A 20,808-nucleotide genomic window follows, 5' to 3' on the forward strand; every position below is an offset into this window, starting at 1 on the left:
TCTTCCTTCCTTCCTTCCTTCCTTCCTTCCTTCCTTCCTTCCTCCTTCCCTCTCCTTCCTTCCTTCCTTCCTTCCTTCCTTCCTTCCTTCCCTTCCCTCCCCCTTTCCTTCCTTCCTTCCTTCCTTCCTTCCTTCCTTCCTTCCTTCCTTCCTTCCTTTCCTTCCTTCCTTCCTTCCTTCCTTCCTTCCTTCCTTCCTTCCTTCCTTCCTTCCTTCCTTCCTTCCTTCCTCCTTCCTTCCTTCTTTCCTTCCTTCCTTCCTTCCTTCCTTCCTTCCTTCCTTCCTTCCTTCCTTCCTTCCTTCCTTCCTTCCTCCTTCCTTCCTTCCTCCTTCCTTCCCCCTTTCCTTCCTTCCTTCCTTCCTTCCTTCCTTCCTTCCTTCCTTCCTTCCTTCCTTCCTTCCTTCCTTCCTTCCTTCCTTCCTTCTTCTTCCTTCCTTCCTTCCTTCCTTCCTTCCTTCCTTCCTTCCTTCCTTCCTTCTTCCTTCCTTCCTTCCTTCCTTCTTCCTTCCTTCCTTCCTCCTTCCTCCCTTCCTCCTTCCTTCCTTCCTCCCTTCCTTCCTCCCTACCTTCCTCCCTACCTTCCTCCCTACCTTCCTCCCTTCCCTCCTCCCTTCCCTCCTCCCTTCCCTCCTCCCTTCCTACCTTCCGTCCTCCCTTCCCTCCTCCCTTCCCTCCCCCCTTCCCACCCTCCTTCCCTCCATCCTTCCTTCCTTCCTTCCTTCCTTCCTTCCTTCCTTCCTTCCTCCCTTCCTTCCTTCCTTCCTCCCTTCCTTCCTCCCTTCCTTCCTCCCTACCTTCCTCCCTACCTTCCTCCCTTCCCTCTCCCTTTCCTCCTCCCTTCCCTCCTCCCTTCCCTCCTGCCTCCCTTCCTCCCTCCCTTCCTCCCTTCCCTCCACCCTTCCCTCCTCCCTTCCCTCCTCCCTTCCCTCCTCCCTTCCCTCCTCCCTTCCCTCCTTCCCTCCTCCCTTCCCTCCTCCCTTCTCTCCCCCCTTTTCTCCCTTTTTCCCCTCCTCCCCTTCTCTCCCCCCTTCCCTCCCTTTTTCCCTCCCTCCCTTCCCTCCTCCCTTCCCTCCTTCCTTCCCTCCTTCCTTCCTTCCTTCCTTCCTTCCTTCCTTCCTTCCTTCCTTCCTTCCTTCCTTCCGTCCTTCCTTCCTTCCTTCCTTCCTTCCTTCCTTCCTTCCTTCCTTCCTTCCTTCCTTCCTTCCTTCCTTCCTTCCTTCCTTCCTTCCTTCTTCCTTCCTTCCTTCCTTCCTTCCTTCCTTCCTTCCTTCCTTCCTTCCTTCCTTCCTTCCTTCCTTCCATTTGCCCTAAACCAGGACAGGTGACTATCCGTTTTAAAGGTTGTGGTCCAAGAGCTGTTTTAAAGTGTGCAAGTTATATAATACAACAGTGTATCGAAGTTGTCAGTTAGAGGTTTAGGCTATTTCTGTTTATGATTCATACTTGTCGTTGTATGAGAGAATCTGGATGACTTTGTAAATAATTTTTAGTTCACAAGAATTTTGGCATTTTTTTGTCTTAAAATATGTGAAGTAATAGTTTAGGTATTTCATTAAGAAACTGCGCCTCCTCAAGTTTCCACTGCATAATTGTTGGTAACAAACCCTAAATAATCCTGGAATCATTTAGTTTAGAAAAGATCTCAAAGATCATCAAGTTCAACTGTAATCTTAACACTGCCAAGTCCACCACTAAACCATGTCCCAAGTGTCATGTTTACACCTCTTTTACATAGCTCCACAGATGGTGACTCATCTGCTTCCCTGGGCAGCCTGTTCCATTGCTTGACAACCATTTGGTGAAGAAATGTTTTTTAATATCCAATCTAAACCTCCCCTGGTACAACTTGAGGCTGTTTCCTCTCATCCTATCACTTACTCGAGAGAAGTGACTGATACCCACTTCACTGTAACCTCCCTTCAGGTAGTTGTAGAGAGTGATAAGGGCCCCCCTGAGCCTCCTTTTCTCCAGGGTAAATAAACCAGTTCCCTCAGCCACTCCTCATAAAAGACTTGTGCTCCAGCCCCTTCACCAGCTCTGTTGCTCTTTTTTGGATGTACTCCAGCATCTCAGTGTCTTGTCATGACGGGCCTGAACCTGAACACAGTATTAGAGGTGTGGCCTCAACAGTGCCGAGTACAGGGGAAGAATCACTTCCTAGTCCTGCTGATCACACTATTGATGATACAAGCCAGGATGCCATTGGTCTTCTTAGCTACCTGGGCATGGGCTGGCTCATGTTCAGCCAGCTGTTGACTAACATCCCCAGATCCATTTTTGCCAGGCAGCTTTCCAGCCACCCTTCCTCAAGGCAGTAGTGTTTCATGTGGTTGTTGTGACCCAAGTGCAGTACTCCGCACTTCACCTTGATGAATCTCATACAGTTGGCCTTGGCCCATCAATCCAGCCTGTCCATATCCCTCTGTAGTATATTCCTACACTCCAGCAGATCAACACTCCCACCCATCTTGGTGTCGTCAAATTTGCTAAGGATGAACTTGATCCCCTCATCCAGAGCATTGATGAAGATTGATATATTAAACAGGACTGGTGTAATAGTGGTGTTTAGAGACATTTGTTTCTAAGCTAACCATATAAGGTAAATTCACTTTGTTTTTAAATACATATTTAATAAATTATCTGTGAATTTTAGAAAATCAAAGAGGAAGTCAAGCTGTAGAACATTAATGGGTTGACCTTGGCTGTGTGCCAGGTGCCCACCAAGCTGCTCTACCACTCCCCAGCTGTACAGGGGAGAGGAATTAAGAACTTGTAAGTTGAGATAAGGCAGTTTACTAAAGCAAAAGTGAAAGTTTGCATGTAAACAAGCAAAAAGAAAAAAAAATTATTCTCTACTTCCCATCAGTGAGCGATGTTCAGCTGCTTCCCAGAAAACAGGGCTCCAGAACATGTGGCAGTTGCTCTGGAAGGCAAACATTGTAAATAACAAATGCACCCCCTTCCTCCTCCTTTACTTAGCTTTATATCTGATCTGACATATGGTATGGAATATCCCTTTGGTTAATTTGGGTCAGCTGGCCTGGTTGTATCCTCTCACAAGATCTTGCCCACTCTCAGCCCATTGATGGGGGGAATGTTGAGAGACAGCATTGATACTGTGCCAGTGCTGCTCAGCAGTAGCCAAAACACTGGTGTGTTCTCAAAACCTTTCTAGCTACCAATGCAAAGCACAACACTGGGGGCTGCTATGAGAACATGAACTCCAGCTCAGCCACACCCAGTACAATAACCCTTTGTTTAATAATGAAAGGATGATTTCAAATAAAGATAGTAGTTTTGTTACATAAAAAACCAAAAAAAACTACTGGTGACTCGTTGAGAATTTCTAACACTTGTTAGAAACTTCATTTGCTGGAAAGGAAGTTGTTTTTTGGATGGAGAAAAAATTCAAACCAGCAACTCAGCAGACCAATTTAGTAATCATTTTAAAGTGACTTTTTTTTTATAATATTCCCCAGGAGAAATTTCAATTCCCAATTCAGGGACCTTACATTTTAAAGTCTTACCTATATTAATTAAGTTTATTTTTACAGAAATGCACAAGGAAGGCAAGTATTAAAAGGTGAAGTATCTCCTTCCTGTGCTTGGTTGCAAAGCATATCCTATTTTTATATTTTCCAGCTTGGTGTATCACTTGGCACTTTGGGGGCTATACCAGCAGCAGCACTGGACCCTAACATTACAACACTGGGAGAAATACCACAGCCACCAATTATGGGGAATGTGGACCCATCCAAGATTGATGAAATTAGAAGAACAGTCTACGTTGGAAACTTGAATTCACAGGTAGCTTTTTTTGGTTTTGTTTGCTATAATAATGGAAGATACAGAATTGTTAATTTGTGAATTACAATCTTACATTTTAAGAGTTTTCATTAGTTGATGCCAATAGAAGTTTACTAGAGATATTTCAAATTCTTGAATGTTCTTTTGCTAATCAGAGTAGACCGGACTGTTGACATCAATTCTAGCAGGAAACCAAAGAAATCACACTCTATCTGAATTCAAGAAACATTTATGATTGTGGGTGTTAATCAAATGTCCAGCTGGGTTATATTAGCTGAACAATGCCTCAGAATTTGTGAGAGGATGGTAGCTGTCCCCTATAACACTCTGCAGTTGCTTAAGTACAGTAAGAAGAAATTATTTGTCCTAGTAGAAGTTGCAAAATTAACATAAATATATTTGAGTTGCTCTGACAGGAAAGTTGGGGCTGTCAAAAATTTCTTTTTCAGCAATTGATTGAATTGATTGAAAAACAATTTGATTTTGACTGATGGAAATATAAGTATTTGATTTTTGTGGTTTTTGACTATCAAAGTAGCTACTAGAGTATAAAACTATTATTAATCACAATAAAATAAAACAAGCTTGAAACTAGTAGAAAAACAGATAAAAGTGAAGTCTTGTAATACTGCTTGGATTTTTTTTAGTTGATCAGAAATCACAATCAGTATCTTGAACATAGGTGTATCATTATTATTTCAAATAAGTTGTCTGAAACTGCAAAATCCTGTACAAGTGCTTTTTAACCTAGATGTAGGACTTCAGGGCTCATGGTTATACTATTTTAAATTGTAATATATTTTTTAGATTAATGGAAGAAAAAAATACCTTTCTCTCTTAAAGTGTAACATTACCAAATTCATGTCACTTGTGTAATGATATGTCTTTCCAAAATCTGTAGCTGTTCGATTATTTAATATGTTGAATAAGTGGTTTTCATTATGTGTTTTACTTCAGCTGAGCTCTTTGACTTTCTAGACTACAACAGCAGATCAGCTGCTTGAATTTTTTAAGCAAGTTGGAGAAGTCAAATTTGTGCGAATGGCAGGTGATGAGACACAACCAACACGATTTGCTTTTGTGGAATTTGCAGACCAAAATTCTGTACCTCGAGCTCTTGCTTTTAATGGAGTTATGTTTGGAGACAGGCCACTGAAGTAAGAAATTAATTATCCATATGAATATTGAATGAGAGATGTCTTAGTATCCTTATACATTTATGACTCTTATGTGCAGGAAACTGCTATGATTAATATTTTTTCAATGTAAAGACCTATTGTTAGTAAACTGGAATGTTTTTATGAATTCAAATTTCAAGGTTGGACATAACTTTGTTTCCAGGAAGAATATGGTTGGCACTGAATAAGATATTTCTACATACAATCTTGAATTGGTGAAAGCCATAACAGTGAGAGAATCTGCAAAGTCCTTTGTACTAATTAAGCTTTATATGTGATGTGTATGTAATTAGTAGGTATTAATGTAGAAATTTGATCTGAAATAGATTTATAGACTTCTACTAGAAAAAAATTTAACACAGAAATATTGTACCAAAATTATTTAAAAGTCATAGGATTTGAAAGCAATAAAAACCAGACATTTCAGATACTTAGAAAAGATGAGTGTTAGAGGAAAAATTTGTAGTTATGCTGAACTTTGAAGTTTTTAGTCATACATGGAAGCTGAGGTGCTTTCATTCTTTTTTTTATTTTTCCTTTTCAAGAGTTTGGAAGTTAAAGTTTTTATTTTTGTCTTAATTTAGAATAAATCACTCCAATAATGCAATAGTGAAGCCTCCTGAAATGACACCACAAGCTGCTGCCAAGGAACTGGAAGAAGTGATGAAGAGAGTAAGGGAAGCCCAATCTTTTATATCTGCTGCTATTGAGCCCGGTAGGTATATCATGTTCATTACCTAACAGACATGTTCTGTGTGTACCTTGACACGTGCTTTTAAGAGCACTTTCAAACACAGGAAAAGGGTACTCAAAGGTGAGCAACATGTATGTGGGAAAACAAAAGAAAATCAAAATTGTTTTCATGCAACAGTGGAATGAAGCTTTTTATTTCATCATGTCTTCTTTTCAGATACGTGCTCACTGAATGTTTAAAAAAATGCAAAGTCAATACTAAATTAATATTTAATGTTGGTGCTTTTAAAGTTCAAAGTACTTGCAAAGTTAAAAAATACTTTATATTTTGTTTTCTCTTCTAGCACCAATTAATACCATAGTTTCATGATCAGAGTGAGCTAGTGTGCTGCTGAAAGCAGCAATATTATGCTTTTCTTTGTCAGGTTAATTTTATCACTGTGCTATGCTCTTTTTCATACTGCCTTAAGACTATATGCATCCTCATAGCTAATGGGATCAGACAATGAATGTAGCATAAAACATAACATTGTAACAGACGTTTTTTCATTCGGTTTGGTTCCCTGATTCCTGTTAACACTGAAATGCCAGGTCAAGGAGGAAGGTGTCAGTGGCTTGAGTGGTTAAGCAGACACTTCAGTGCTGATTTATGCTGACTTAAAGTGATTGCAACACCACAATGTAAAAGATTCTAAACTTGTTAAACTTGCAGTTGAAATCCTCCTTTTTCTTTTCATCAGCAAGATTTTGTCTTTCTTCTTACTAAAAACCCCACACATTAGCTCATGTAGGTTAGATAGTGAAGGGTCTTGAGGTTTTTTTCAGGGGGGACAGGAATAGAATACTTTCTTTTTTGAGGGTCGTGAGAAAAATAGTTCTAACATTTTCTCAGTGTTAAGGAGCAGAATGATAATCTTTTAGAGTCTGAACCAAAGTCTGCAGAGGTCACTGGTAAGTTTTCTGTTGACTTCCTGGCCTTTGGATCAAACTTTTTACTCCTTTCTCTCCATCCCTTCCTCCCCAAAACAGCATTTGAGGAGTAGAACTTCAATATTTGTACAGTGGTTGGAATATTTAAAAGTATAAAAAGTACTAATTATTATTTGCATTTTATGCTTGTTTTCAAAACTGCCCTCTAAATTTATTCTTCTGATGTTATTTAAAATGTAAGTAAATTAAATAATATACCAGAGGACAACCTGTTGTAATCTTGTGCATTGTGGCAGCAACATAAATCCCATTCCTAACAGAGCTAGCTGTTTATAATTATCTGGTTTATGTGTACTGCTGCAGGGTGGCTGCACTCAACGAGTATATGCAATGACTTTATTGGATGTTTCTCAAGGATATTAGCAAAACAGGAAGATGTGCAAAGCATGGGCCCCTTGCACTATATGTGTGGTACATTACATTTGTGCCAGATTGTTGACTGGGATCTTTCAATGTTCTGAGCTTACATTGCAGTGTTTACTTCCTTTCAGAGTCTGGAAAGAGCAGTGAAAGAAAAGGTGGTCGATCTCGTTCCCATTCTCGTTCAGAATCCAGGTCTAGCTCAAAATCCCAATCTAGAAGGAAAAGATCTCACTCAAAACACAGGTAGGTATATTTATTATTTTGGACTAAGAATTCATACTGGGCTTTTTTTGAGTGGTGGTGGTTACTGAAATTTCCTACTGAGCTGTGAGACAAGTTTGCCTGTAGAGAAGATTAGTAACTTAAACTGACCTAGACAGAATTACTAGGAACTTCGTCTCTGAACAAATACTCTTTCCCTCTAAATGCTGCATGTTTTCAGTATTACTTTCAGGTAAAACACACTAGAAGGTACTTTTTGTGCCAGGTAGCAGAACCATTTTCATGATTTCATGGTACATTTTGTGCCATGTAGCATAATTTCATTTTGTAACCTTTGTATGTTAAAAAGAAATAGTTACCTCTGTTTTGTGGATGGAACATTTAGTTTACTGTTAATACCCTAAACAGACAGGCTGGCTGGTTTTGCTAGTAGAAAGTTGCTGCTGTCCTGAGCTTCTAAACATCTAGTTAACAAATGCTCTATTTTTATTAACTGTACTGTAAATGCAAAGCTGTATTTTTTAAAAGCCAGAAGAAAAAAGGCTTTAAGGGTAGATTTTAATTCTTCAGAATTTTTTTGTTTTGCTAATTTCTTAAGTTGTAAAACAGGCTTTGAAATATAAAAGAAATAAAATTACTAGATCATCCATAAAGTTTACCCATTAAGATTTTTTTCCAAGAATGAGACAGTCTTTCTATGTAAGATTTATAAACACTTCCTGAAATGGTACAATGTCAGGAATGTCTTTTGATCATTTACATAATCAGTCTAAAGATATTTGACTCCATTAAGTATAAAAAAACCCCAACAAAACCTCAGTGTATTTGATAGCTTGCACTCTAAAAAGGTGTTTTCAGTGTTGCAGCAACAGCACTATCCCATTCTTTCATCCATTGCTTTTTTAACAGGGCACCTAGAGTTCTTTCACATACAGAAAAGCTGGCCAGAGGGAATATACCACATCAGTTATACCACCAAACAAGATATAAGTGTGCAGGCTTCAGATTTCATAAAATCATAGAATAGTTTGGGTTGGAAGGGACCTTAGAGATCATCTAGTTCCAAACCCCCTGCCATGGGCAGGGACACCTTCCATTAGACCAGGTTCCTCAAAGCCCCATCCAACCTGGCCTTGAACACTTCCAGGGATGGGGCATCCACACCTTCTCTGGGGAACCTGTTTCAGTGCCTCACTGTCGCCCTGAGAATTAAGCCTTCTGATCTTGTTTTCATAGTTTCTAGCCACTTTCCTAGGAAAGTAACTGTAAACATAAATGTTTATACATTCCATTAAAGAAATGTCTTTTGATGGACGTTTCTCACAACCAGTGTGGTTGGGAAGGTGGTAACCGAACTATCCAATCCCTGGTCGTTGTCGAGAATCTATAAATACTGAAACGACAGAATAAATTGCTCTCTTTTTTCTATCACACATTGAGCTGTGTCTGTGTGAATCATTTCGTGTCCAACAGTGACACCTCACCACCCTCACAGTAAAGAATTTCTTCGTAATAGCTAATCTAAACCTACCTTCTTTCATTTTAAAGCCATTCCACCTTGTTCTATCACCATATGCCCTTGTAAAAAATTCCTCCCCAGCTTTCTTGTAGGCTCCCTTTAGGTACCAGAAGGCTGCTATAAGGTCACCCTGGAGACTTCTCTTTTGCAGGCTGAACAGCCCAGCCTCAGCTCTCTCAGCCTGTCTTCATAAGAGAGGTGTTCCAGTCCTCTGATCACCTTCATGGTCCTCCTCTGGACTGTCTTCAACAGGCCTATGTCCTTCCTCTGCTGGGGACCCCAGAGCTGGATGCAGTGCTCCAGGTGGGGTCTCACAAGAGCAGAGTAGAGGGGGAGAATCACCTCCCTCACCCTGCTGGCCATGCTCATTTTGATGCAGCCTTTGATGCAGATTATTTTTTATATGGTTGGCTGTCTGGGCTGCAAGCACACATTGCTGAGATGTGGTTTGACACTGGCCTAATGCCAGGCACCCACGAGAGTCACTCGCTTACACTCCCCTGCCACAGCTGGGCAGAGGAGGGAAAAAAAAATATCAAACACTTCATGAGGGAGATGGGGACCAGGAGAAATATTTCAAGGGCAAAACAGGCTCAACTCAAATTGCAAAGTGAATCTTATTACTAACAGAATCAGAAGAGGATAATGAGAAGTAAAATAAGCCCTTAAAACACCATTTCTCCCCCCAGCTCTTCCCTCCTTCACACTGACAGCACAGAGAAACAGGGCATGGGGGTTTTGGTCAATTCATCACTGAGATTTTCTTCTGCTGCTCTAGGAGAGGAGTCCTTCCCCTGTGAGACTGTGCGATCTCTCCCATGGGAGACAGTTCTCCATTAACTTCTCTGGCGTAGGTCCACTCTCAAGAGCAGCAGCCATACCACACCTGCTGCAACGTGAACCCCCCCCATGGGCAACCAGTCCTCCCAAAACTGCTGCAATGTGGCTCTCTTTCTATGGGATACAGTCCTTCAAGGACAGGCTGCTCCAGCCTGGAAGAAGGGGCTCTCTCTCTCCACCAGGTCTCCCACTGGATCACAGCCTCCTCTAGGCCTCCACCCACTCCTGCATGGGCACCTCCCCCATGAGCTGTAGGTGGATCTCTGCATCCCCCGGGGACCCATGAGCTGCAGGGGGACAACCTGCTTCACCATGGTCTTCACCACAGCCTGCAGAGGAATCTCGGCTCCGGTGCCTGGAGCACCTCCTCTCCCTTCTCCACTGACCTTGGTGTCTCCATGTTGTTTTCCCTCACATGTTCTCACCTCCTCCTCTAACTACAAGCAAAAACTTGTGACTTTTGTTTTGATTTTCTTCTTAAATATGTAATCACAGAGGCATTACCAACCTCTCTCATTGGCCCAGTTTTGGCCAGCAGCATGTCCATCTTCAGAGCCATCAGCCATTGGTTCTGTCAGATATGGTGGGAAGCTTCTAGCAGCTTCTCACAGGAGCCATCTTTGTGGCCCCCCTGCTGCCAAAAACCAGGCTGTGCCAAACAAATACAGACATATCAAGCTTCTTGTCCACCAACACCCCCAAGTCCTTCCCAGGGCTGCTCTCAATCCATTCTCCACTCAGCCTTTACTTGTGCTTGGGATTGTCCCAACCCAGGTGCAGGACCTTCCACTTGGCCTTGTTGAACTTAATGAGATTTTTACAAGGTCACCTCTCAAGCCTATCAAGGTCCCCCTGGCTGGCATCCCTTCCATCCAGTGTGTTGACTGCACCACACAGTTTGCTGTTGTCATCAAATTTGCTAAGGGTGCACTCGATCTCACTGTCCATGTCACCAACAAAGATGTTAAACAGTGCCAGTCCCAATACTGACTCCTGAGGATCACCACTGGTCACTGCTTTTCACTTGGACATTGAGCTGTTGACTGCAACTCTGAATGTGATCATCCAGCCAATTCCTTATCCATCAAGTGGTCCATCATCACATCACAGAATCACAAAATCACAGAATCTGCTGAGTTGGAAATGACCCACAAGGCAAAGATCACTGAGTCCAACTCCCAGCCCTGCACAGCACCATCTCCCAGAACCACACCATGTGCCTGAGAGTATTGTCCAAAAGCTTCTTGTCCAAACTCTGTCAGGCTTGGGGCTGTGACCACTTCCTTGGGGAACCTGTTCCAGTGTCCAACCACCCTTTGGGTGAAGAACCTTTTCCTAATATACAACCTAAACCTCCCCTGGCACAACTTCAAGCCATTCCCTTGGGTCCTGTCACTGGTCACCACAGAGGAGAGGGCAGTGTCTGCCCCTCCTCTTCCCCTCACAAGGAAGTTGTAGACTGTGATGAGATCGCCCCTCAGTCTTCTCCAGGCTGAACAGACCAAGTGACCTCAGCCACTCCTCATAGAGCTTCCCCACAAGTCCCTTCACTATCTTTGTTGCCCTTCTTTGGATGCTCTCTAATAGCTTAGTCTTTCTTGTATTGTGGTGACCAAAACTGCACACAATATTCAAGGTGAGGCCGCAGCAGTACTAAGCAGAGTGGGAAAATCACCTCCCTTGACTGGCTGGTGATGCTTTGCCTGATGCTCCCCAGGACACAGTTGGCCCTCCTGGCTGCCAGGGCACACTGCTGACATATTCAACTAAACGTTGACCAGGACCCCCAAGTCCCTATCCCTTGCACTGCTTTTCAGCATCTCATTCCCCAGTCTGTACATAAATCCAGGGTTGCCCCATCCCAGGTGCAGAATCCATCACTTTCCCTTGTTAAGCTTCATGCATTTGGTGATTGCTCAGTCCTTTAATTTGTCAAGGTCTCTCTGCAGGGCCTCCCCACCTTTGAAAGAGTCAACAACTCCTCCCAGTTTTGTATTATCTGCAAACTTACTTAGTATCCCTTTGAGTCCTGCTTTCAAGTAATTTATGAAGGTGCTGAAGAACATAGGGCTAAGATGGAGCCCTGAGGAATCCCACTAGTGAGAGGTTGCCAGTTTGATGTCACCCTATTCATTATAACTCTTTGTGCCCAACCTGTGAGACAGTTGCTCACCCATCACATGACGTATTTATCCAGCTGTGTGCTGGACATTTTTTCCAGAAGGAATCTGTGAGAGACAGTATCAAAAGCTCTACTGAAATCCAACAAGATTACATCAACTGGCTTCCCTTGATCAGTGAGGTGGGTTACCTTGTCAAAAAAGGAAATCAAGTTTGATAAGCAGGACTTTCCTGTCATGAGACCATGCTGTCTGTGACCAATGACTGCTTTGTCTTTTGGGTGTTTTTCAGTACCTCCCAGAATAATCTTCCTAACTTTACCAGTCACTGAAGTGAGACTAACAGGCCTGTAGTTTCTGTGGTCCTTCTTCTTGCCCTTGATAATTGGGACAATGTTCAGCAGCTTTCAGACAGCTGGGACCTCTCCAAATTCCCAAGACTACTCAAAAATCATTGAGAGAGGTTTTGTGATATCAGCCAGTTCCTTGAAGATTCTTGGATGAATCCCATCAGGCCCCATAGATTTGTAGGGATCCAGCTGGAGCAGCAGATTGCACGCAATTTCAGGGTTGACTAGGAGATCATTCTTGCACTCATGGTCCTCCAGCTCAGGACACTGAGACTCCCTTGGTCCATCATCTGTGTTGATGACATAGGCAAAGAATGCATTAAACACCTCTGCCTTGTCCATGTCCCTGTTTGTGAGGTGACCATTCTCATTGTGTAACAGGCTGATATTATTTTTACACTGCCTATTGCTATTATTATATTTGAAAAAACTCTTTTTATCATCCCCCACAGTTCTGGCAGCTTCAACTCCAGTTGAGCTTTACCATACAGATTTTTTCCTTACAGTGCTGAGCAGCATCTCTGTATTCTTCCCATGTCACTTGACCTTGCTTCCACCCAGCATACACCTTCCTTTTTTGCCTTATTTTCAAGAGAAGATTCCTGTTCAGCCAAGTTGCCCTTCTGTCTGGCCTGCTTGACTTCTGACATTTAGGAATTGCCTGCTCCTGTGACCTTAGGAGGTGATGTTTAAAAAGTGACCAGCACTGATGGACCCCAGCACCTACAAAAACATTTTCCCAAGGGACCTTTGCACAAGTCCAGGTAGATGACATCAGTCACTCTTCCTTCATCCACCACTGCTGTAACCCCATCGTAGAAGGCCACTAAATTTGTCAGGCACAATCTGCTCTGGCTGTCAGAAATCATCTCCTTATTTTCCAGTGCCTGTGTTTTGTAATAATGTTACACAGTAAGTGTTATATAATGACATTGAAACATTGGGTATCTTTGTAATGCAAGAAGAATAATTTGTTTAATTATTTATTGCTTGTTTATCTTCTCTAACTCAGGACATAACTGAAAAACAGTCTTTGTGTAATTGCAGTATATCAGTGCTATTTTGTACTGACGCAAATCTAATGATTTTTAGGAGATAAATTTAGATTTCTTTTTCTTGCAGAAAATCTGTGCTTTAAACAATTGTTCATAATTATATATATATATACACACATATATTTAAGTGATTTTACCACTGTTACTGTCAGTTTTGAGAACATGCTGTGTTGTGGTTTAACCCCAGGCAGCAACTAAGTACTATGCAACCACTTGTCCGCTTCTACCCCTCCCTCCCTGGTGGGATGGGGAGTAGAATCAGAAAAAGATAAAACCCATGGCTGAGATAAAAACAGTTTAATAAGAGAAAAATAAAAAAGTAAAATGTAATAATAATACTAACAAAACCAACAATAATTAAAAAATGTAATTACAATAAGAGGGAAGGAGACAGAGGAATAAAACCCAAGAGAAGTGATGCACAATACAATTGCTCACCAACTGCTGACTGATGCCCAGCCTGTCCCCAAGCACTGATTGGTGGCTCATGACCAACTCCCCCCAGTTTATATACTGAACATGATGTTCCATGGTATGGAAAATCCCTTTGGCCAGTTCAGGTCATCTGTCCCAGCTATGCTCCCTCATGGTTTATTGTGCACCTCCTCACTGGCAGAGCATGAGACACTGAAGAAGCCCTTGTCTTAGGGCAAGCACTACTTAGCAACAACCAAAACATCAGTGTGTTATCAACATTATTCTCATACTTAATCCAAACCACAGCACTGTACCAGCTACTGAGAAGAAAATTAACTCTGTCCCACCTGAAACCAGAACTGTATCAACCCCTTATTCCACACTATGTCATGCGAGGTCCCTGGTACAAATGGAGATTAGAGTTTAGACAAGTCCTGCCTTTGACTCAGATTTCTGGCAGTAGCTCTTTTTGAGGCAGCCTGCACCCCAAATGGTTCTCGCTCCCAAGTTCTTAAGAATGGCCAATTAAGTCTATTTTAAAATTAATTATTTATTGAATAGACACAAGATTAACAGTCTTAAGACTTTAAACAGACTACTTACTACACAGGATAAAACAAAAAGAACTACTAGTAGATAAAATACAGTGCGCAAAAAAAGGTACCTATATTACAGCTAGCGAAGAAATAGTATAGATTAGGAGTCAATGTAGCTTACCACCGAATTGATGATGGAGTACACATAGAATCCTTTCACTCAATTCCTGGGAAAGTAACCACAAAGTTTGCCTCCAAACTTCAGAGAGAAGTTCTACATGTTTCCAGGGTGTGTGTAGGTGACTTCTGACTTTGTGAAAGTTTGTGTAGCTTTTATAGTTTGTAAAGTGAATTGTCTGTCAGTCAAAAATTCCAGCTTATCTCCCTACATCCTGCTCTCAAGGCAAGATGTTTATTGTATCCCATCTGGTATCAGAGATAACTCCTTACTGGACAAGCCTGGGTTATCTTACCAATTCATGTGATGGGAGAATACCTGGAACTACTGCACCGGCTGATGGATAGAACATATAAACTCGTCTGTGGTAGGGGGGAAGACTTATGTACATTCAGGTTAATCAGGTGGTCATGAACCTGATCTTCTCTTACAGTGGGAGGGACTTTGCTCCCCCAGTCCCCATTCTGCTGTCCATCCACTCAAGAGGTGTGGGAAGAGAGTTTGCCATTGAAGACTGAGGCAAAGAAGTTGTCGAGTACCTCAGCCTTCTCCTCATCTGTTGTTACCAGTTTACCAGTGTTGTTTATCGGGGGGTTACACATTCTTTGACCTTCCTTTTCTGGTTGACATACCTGTAGAAGCCCTTTCTGTTGTTCTTTGTGTCCTTTGCCAGGTTCAGTTCCAGCTTCACCTTGGTCTTCCTCGCCCTATCCCTACACAACTGTACTTTGTCTCTATATTCTTCCCAGGTCACCTGTCCTAGCTTCAACTGTCTATGCATTTACTTCTTTCCCTTTAGTTAGACCAGCAGTTCCCCACTCAGCCATGCTGGTCTTTTGCCTTCCTTGCCTGACTTCTTTTTTCCTGGGGATAACTAGCTCTTGCACTCTATGGATGGCTTCTTTAAATGTCTGCCAGGTCTGTTCCACTCCCTTGTGCCTGAGGACAGTTTCCCAGGAGATCCCACTGACTCTCTCCCTGAAGAGCTGGAAGTTTGTTTTCCTAAAGTTCAGGGGCCTAACTGCTCCTTACCTGACCCATATTACTCAGGACTATGAACTCCACCAGTGCATGATCACTGAAGCCCTGGCTGCCTCTAATGTTGATATCCCCAATTAGCTCAGTTACACTGGTGACCAACAGATCCAGTATTGCATCCCCTCTGGTAGGGCTATTACCTGGCTCAAGAAGTTATCCTCCGTGCATTCCAGGAGTCTCCTGGATTGCCTACAGCTTGCTGTGCTACTTTCCCAGCAGATGTTGATGTCACAGGTGGAGTGGGAGCTTCAGACAAAGTTTACTAGAGAAGCCTTCGCACTGAGTCACAAGGTGCAGAAATGACCTCCTTGCTTTCTAAATTCTTTCTCAGAGAGGAGCCTGAGTGTGGCTAGATCCAATCTTAGCCCCAGACTTTGTCAACGGTTTAAGTCTAAAGAATTATAAAGGTGTAATTGAACCTGTGTACAACTTTATCCTGTGGGATTAAGGATGGCAAACCATATATATATATGAATGATTTATTATGATAAATGATTAGACAAAAAGATATTAATCAGAATTATTTACTACAGAGTATAGAAGCTAAAACTACTAGTATAGTATAGTGTACTGTATTGAAGCATTTATATTAATGCTACCAAACCCACCCAGTTTTTAAGTAGAGATTCATGTTACTCACACATACCAACAACTCTGGCCTCTTTCTTTCAGCCTCGAGGAGCAACCCTGAGGGGCGTCCTCACCCAAGGGCGGAATCTTCATACACACTCCAAGAAAGGGTGTGTTAGAAGAACCTGCCATTTGAAAGTGGGACTGAACTTTTTATACTATAAAAGTGATTGACTGTCAGTCATATGTCTCCAGGTAAACTGTGCCAGCTTAGCATTTTTAGCTAAGGATACTTTACCATATCTGCCACATCTTCACCTCCCTATCAGAATGTTTAACTTTGGGAATGATGAGTCAGATTGACTGTAGCATAATTCAACACCAAAAGCAGCATAATACCCCCTCTTAGTTCACCACTGATAGCTTTTCAAAATAGGGCATTGTTTGAGTTGTTTTACCTGCTCATGGCTGTCCTTCAGAGAGAACTCTTCACACTCAATCTGCTTCTTGATGTAGAAGCCAACCCATCTGCCTCTCCTTCCTTCCCTGTCTCTTCTGAACAGCCTTTAGCCATAGATAGCCGCACTCCAGTCATGGGATTCATCCTACCAAGATTCAGTAATGGCAACAAGGTCATAGCTTTCTGGCAGCATGGTGGCTTCTAATGCCTCATGTTTGTTGCCCATGCTGTGTTCATTGGTGTAGAGGCACCTCAGCTGGGCTGTTAGGTATGTTGCCTTCCTAGAGGAAGATCCCTTAATTAATTTGAGATAATTTTCTGGTGTTTCCCTCTTGGCTTTTATTAGCTTAGGAGTCCGTGGTTCATCCCTGTAAGACTGCAAGCGTGTTCCAGTGTGGCCAGCACACTTCAGAGCCAGGGAGGTCTAGATGCACTACAGCTGGGCTATTGATTTCACCAACACTTTCATGACACCCCTTAACTCATCTCTACCAAGCCTGTTTTTTTCCCTTCTCTCCTTCAAACCTAGTTTAAAGCCCTCTCAATCAGCCCTGCCAACTCACAGACTAGAACCCTTTTGCCCTTGCTAGACAGGTGATCCCCATCTGTTTCCAGCAGGCCTGGTTGTGGGAACTAACAATGATCAAATAAGAGATTTTTAAGCTCCAGGCATTAGCTTGAGCCTGTGTGAAACTAAGTCTCACTCTGGCCTGGGAAATCATAAGGAGGAATCCAAACAGTCCTTGGAGAAGGACAACAACCTTTGCAGGTGTTGTTTGGATCCTTGTTGTTTTCTTGAAAGAAAAGGTCAAGGGGTGGTGTACCAAATTGATCAATGATGGTGATGTGTTGGTTTAATGACCAATGAGAGTTTTGCCTCTCAGACATTCTCAGACCTGTCTATAAAAGAAGACCTGGAATAATAAAACTTGCTCTATTGTGCAACCCAGAAGACAGTCCGTGTCGTGCTTTGCCATTCCTAATATAGTGTGACACCTGGTGTTGTTTAAACCACCTCATGATTGAAAAAGATGAAATTCTACTGGTGGCACTGATCTTTGAGACACGCGTTGACCAAGTAGGTTCTCCTGTTCTTTGTCATTCTTCCCTGCTACTGAAGGAATTGAGGAAAACACCAACTGTGCTCCTGTCCCTTCAACCAGTTGCCCCAATGCTTTGAAGTCCTTTTTGATTGCCCTAGGACTTTTCTCATCAACCTCGTCGCTGCCAACCTGGGCAGCCAGCAGTGGGGAATAATCAGAGGGCTGAATCAGTCCAAGGAGTCTTCTGGTAATATCACTTACCTGGGCCCCAGGGAGGCAGTAAACTTCCCTGTGGGATAGGTCCAGTTGGCATACCAGGTCCTCAGTTCCCTTCAGAAGGGAGTTACTCACTACAGTTACCCTTCTTTCTTTCTTAACACCTGTAGTTGTGATCCATCTTGTTGACTGACATTCTGGTCAGCCCCCCAGATAGATCTTCATCTCCACTATCATCTGCCTGATCCTCGAGTTTCAGAGCCTCATACCTATTCTGTAAGGACACCTGGGAAGGCAAGGGAGGATGGAAGGGGATTCTCCTACTTCCTGAGCAGAGACCTGTTTCCATTCCCCCCCATCTTTTAGGTCTCCTTCTGCCTGATGGTGAGAGGGTCAGGGCTTCTCCAACTCTTGCTGAGCTTCCATCCACTGCATTTTTTCCAGGGATGGAAGGGTGTGACTCTACCAATCTATTTCTCTCTCACACTCCCTGATACTCTTCAGCCTCTCCACTTCCTCTTTAAGCTCTGCCACCAGGCTGAGCAGATCATCCACCTGGTCACATAGCACTTAGGTGTTGTCTCTGTTGTCATCGATATTATTACCAGGAGTACATGAGTATTACTTAAATGGTGCATTGTTTCAAAGGAGAGCATATGCACCTGGTGAAGCTTAAAGTATCCATTTTTACAAAAATGTTGATAGGCAGTATATTACTGAGGTGTAACTATATAATTTTATGTAGTGAGGCAAGATTTATGTGGGGTTTTTTTCCTTCTTGGTTGATCTAATTTTTATGAAGTCTCAATATTAAAGTATTTTTCTTCTGGCGTTATTCATATAGAAGTAGATCTGGCAATAGATCACTCTCAAGACATAAGGACAGACGCAGATCCAGAAGTCCCCTGAAAAAGCGGTCTAGATCTAGGGAAAGATGGAGATCAAGAAGTCGCTCTCATTCTCGGTGAGTTCCCTTCCTTAGAAATTATACTGTTCATCTTAGCACATAGTACAAAGTTTTTGAAAAAAATCTAGCAAACCTATGTGATGGCAAAGGATGGAATCTAAATGCTTTAGCCTGTCCCAAGGCTTTGTTTGTGGAACAAAAGAATAGAAAGTACAGGGTTTTTGTGCTCAGTGTACTGGTTTTGTCTGTGATATAGTTAATTTTTTTCATAGTAGTTCATATGGTGCCTACAGGGGTTAAACCAGAACCCTGAGGTACCTAAACTTTGATACCAAAGTCTAGTCTGCATTTATACCAACATCAAGCTGATTGAAAGTAGGTAACTTGACTGTCAGACTTTAACCAATGAATTAGGTATGTTCTGCGTAGCCTGTGCTACAAAAAAAGTGAATGATGCTTCTTCAACTTTGTGGACAGTTATACTTTGGATTCAAGCTGAACTTGATCCTGTATTCTGAGAACATGTATTAAGTTTTTGTGTACGAGATTTTATTTTTGCCTATGGCTATTTCATATTGGCCATACACTGCTGTAAGCACAAATGTATATGTCTATTATGTAACATATTTTCATTTCAGCATCTAACACACCTATATTTTGCCTAGTCCATTAATTTTTAAGTCTGATTATCTAATTATTGAACTGTGAAATTCCAACAAAATAATTCCTTTATCTCCTTGGATGATAATGTAACTTTCTGAGGGGTAAAATAGTGAATATTCACAAAACAAAAGTGACTGTAAAAGTAGCTTAATGAATAGAAGCCTTGGTACTTTTCTTTCTGTTTCATCTCCTTAATTCCCAACTCATTTAAAGGGAGCTTCATACTTAGGTTGTGCAGTTGTTTTCTGAGGAGAAAAGTTTTGTGGGAAATAGAACTGCAGATCTGTGGACCTCAGTGAGAACAGTTAGGAGGTAGGCTATATAGCTGGGCTTCATTGATGGATCCTTTTGACTCTGTTGCTGTTTTCTGGAGCTTCTTGAGATATATGCTCAGTGGAAGGTCCAAATCCAATGAAATCTCTGTGATAAATTACTAGAAGGTGCTTCTTGGATTATTGTGAAACCCCTTGCTATTGCTGGGACTGTGTGCTGTTTCATCTTTATGATCTTACATTTTGTTTGTGAGACCTCCAAACAGGTATTTGCCAAAACTTGATGGGAACCAAGGTCTTCAGGTCACAGACCATGAAACAAGCTTACTATTTATTAGTAGACAAACACTTGTTCCAATGAGAAAAGGTGGGGGCTGTATGTATAAATATCCTAGATGCAGGTCTAGGAGTCATGTGTTGCTGTTGGACACAAAATGATTCACATGGACACAGCTCGAGGTGTGGTGAAAGAAGGGTTTATTTGTTCTTTCAGTATTTATAGGTTTCCAACCACGACCAGGGATTGGATAGTCAGGTTACCACCTTCCCAACCGCACTGGCTGTGAGACACGTCCATCAAAAGGCATATCTTTAATGGAATGTATAAACACCTATGTTTATAGTTACTTTCTTGGGAAAGTGGCTAGAACTTGTGAAAAACAATATCAAAAGGCCTGATTCTCAGGGCGACATCTCACCCTGTCTTTTTTAAAATGAAAAAAAGAAAAGAAAAATGAACAGAGAAAATGAACAATATCTTAAACACTCAAAGAAAATTAACAGAGAAAGACAAACAATGTTCCAAACAATATCAGAAGGCTTTTAGATTCAGGGTGATATCTCACCCCTCTCGTTACAAAAAATGAAAACGTGTCTGGCATCAATATCTGTGGATGGGCCATCGCAGTGATCACTCACATCATCTGCATCTGAGTCATCATCCGATGGCCCATCCATCGGATGGCTTTCAATCTGGTCACAGTCTCCAACCCGCTCGTCAGCCAGATGCTGCCTTTGCGGTCGCAGGTCAGGGCAAATGCATTTTGCAGGTACCCAGTGTACCCCAGTATCTGTGGATACACACGCATACCCACGCCCCTAAGTGATATGGTCAAAAGGACCTTCCCACTGCTTGGTGACCAAATTCCTCACTCGAACCTTTGCTCGAGGCTGATGCAGCTCATCTGAAGCCCGCAATGAAAGGTCATGATTCAACATGACCGGGTTATCAGAGTCCTGTGGCACCGTGAGGTGATTGAGGGCATACAAAGCTTTTTCCAACTGACTGTGCGAGGTCCCACCCTGCATTCCCTATTTTTGCTTCTGTAGAACTTGTTTTAGTGTACCATGAGCATGTTCCACAATAGTCT

At 42.2% G+C, this 20,808-nt stretch overlaps 1 protein-coding gene across 6 annotated transcripts in view; it reads left to right on the forward strand.

Moving 5' to 3' along the window:
* LOC131591637 (splicing regulatory glutamine/lysine-rich protein 1-like) overlaps positions 1-20,808 on the forward strand; it is a 73,968-nt gene that overhangs the window by 25,434 nt on the left and 27,726 nt on the right. For 5 of the 6 annotated variants that reach the window (XM_058862540.1, XM_058862541.1, XM_058862545.1 and 2 more), the window contains exons 4-8: positions 3,644-3,808; positions 4,787-4,965; positions 5,571-5,701; positions 7,161-7,275; positions 18,441-18,560. In XM_058862540.1, coding sequence (XP_058718523.1) covers positions 3,644-3,808; positions 4,787-4,965; positions 5,571-5,701; positions 7,161-7,275; positions 18,441-18,560 — 710 coding nt within the window. The remainder of the gene's footprint in view (positions 1-3,643; positions 3,809-4,786; positions 4,966-5,570; positions 5,702-7,160; positions 7,276-18,440; positions 18,561-20,808) is intronic. The other variant, XM_058862542.1, reaches the window with a different exon arrangement.

Source organism: Poecile atricapillus, chromosome W (genome assembly GCF_030490865.1).
Source record: "Poecile atricapillus isolate bPoeAtr1 chromosome W, bPoeAtr1.hap1, whole genome shotgun sequence".
Taxonomy (NCBI): domain Eukaryota; kingdom Metazoa; phylum Chordata; class Aves; order Passeriformes; family Paridae; genus Poecile; species Poecile atricapillus.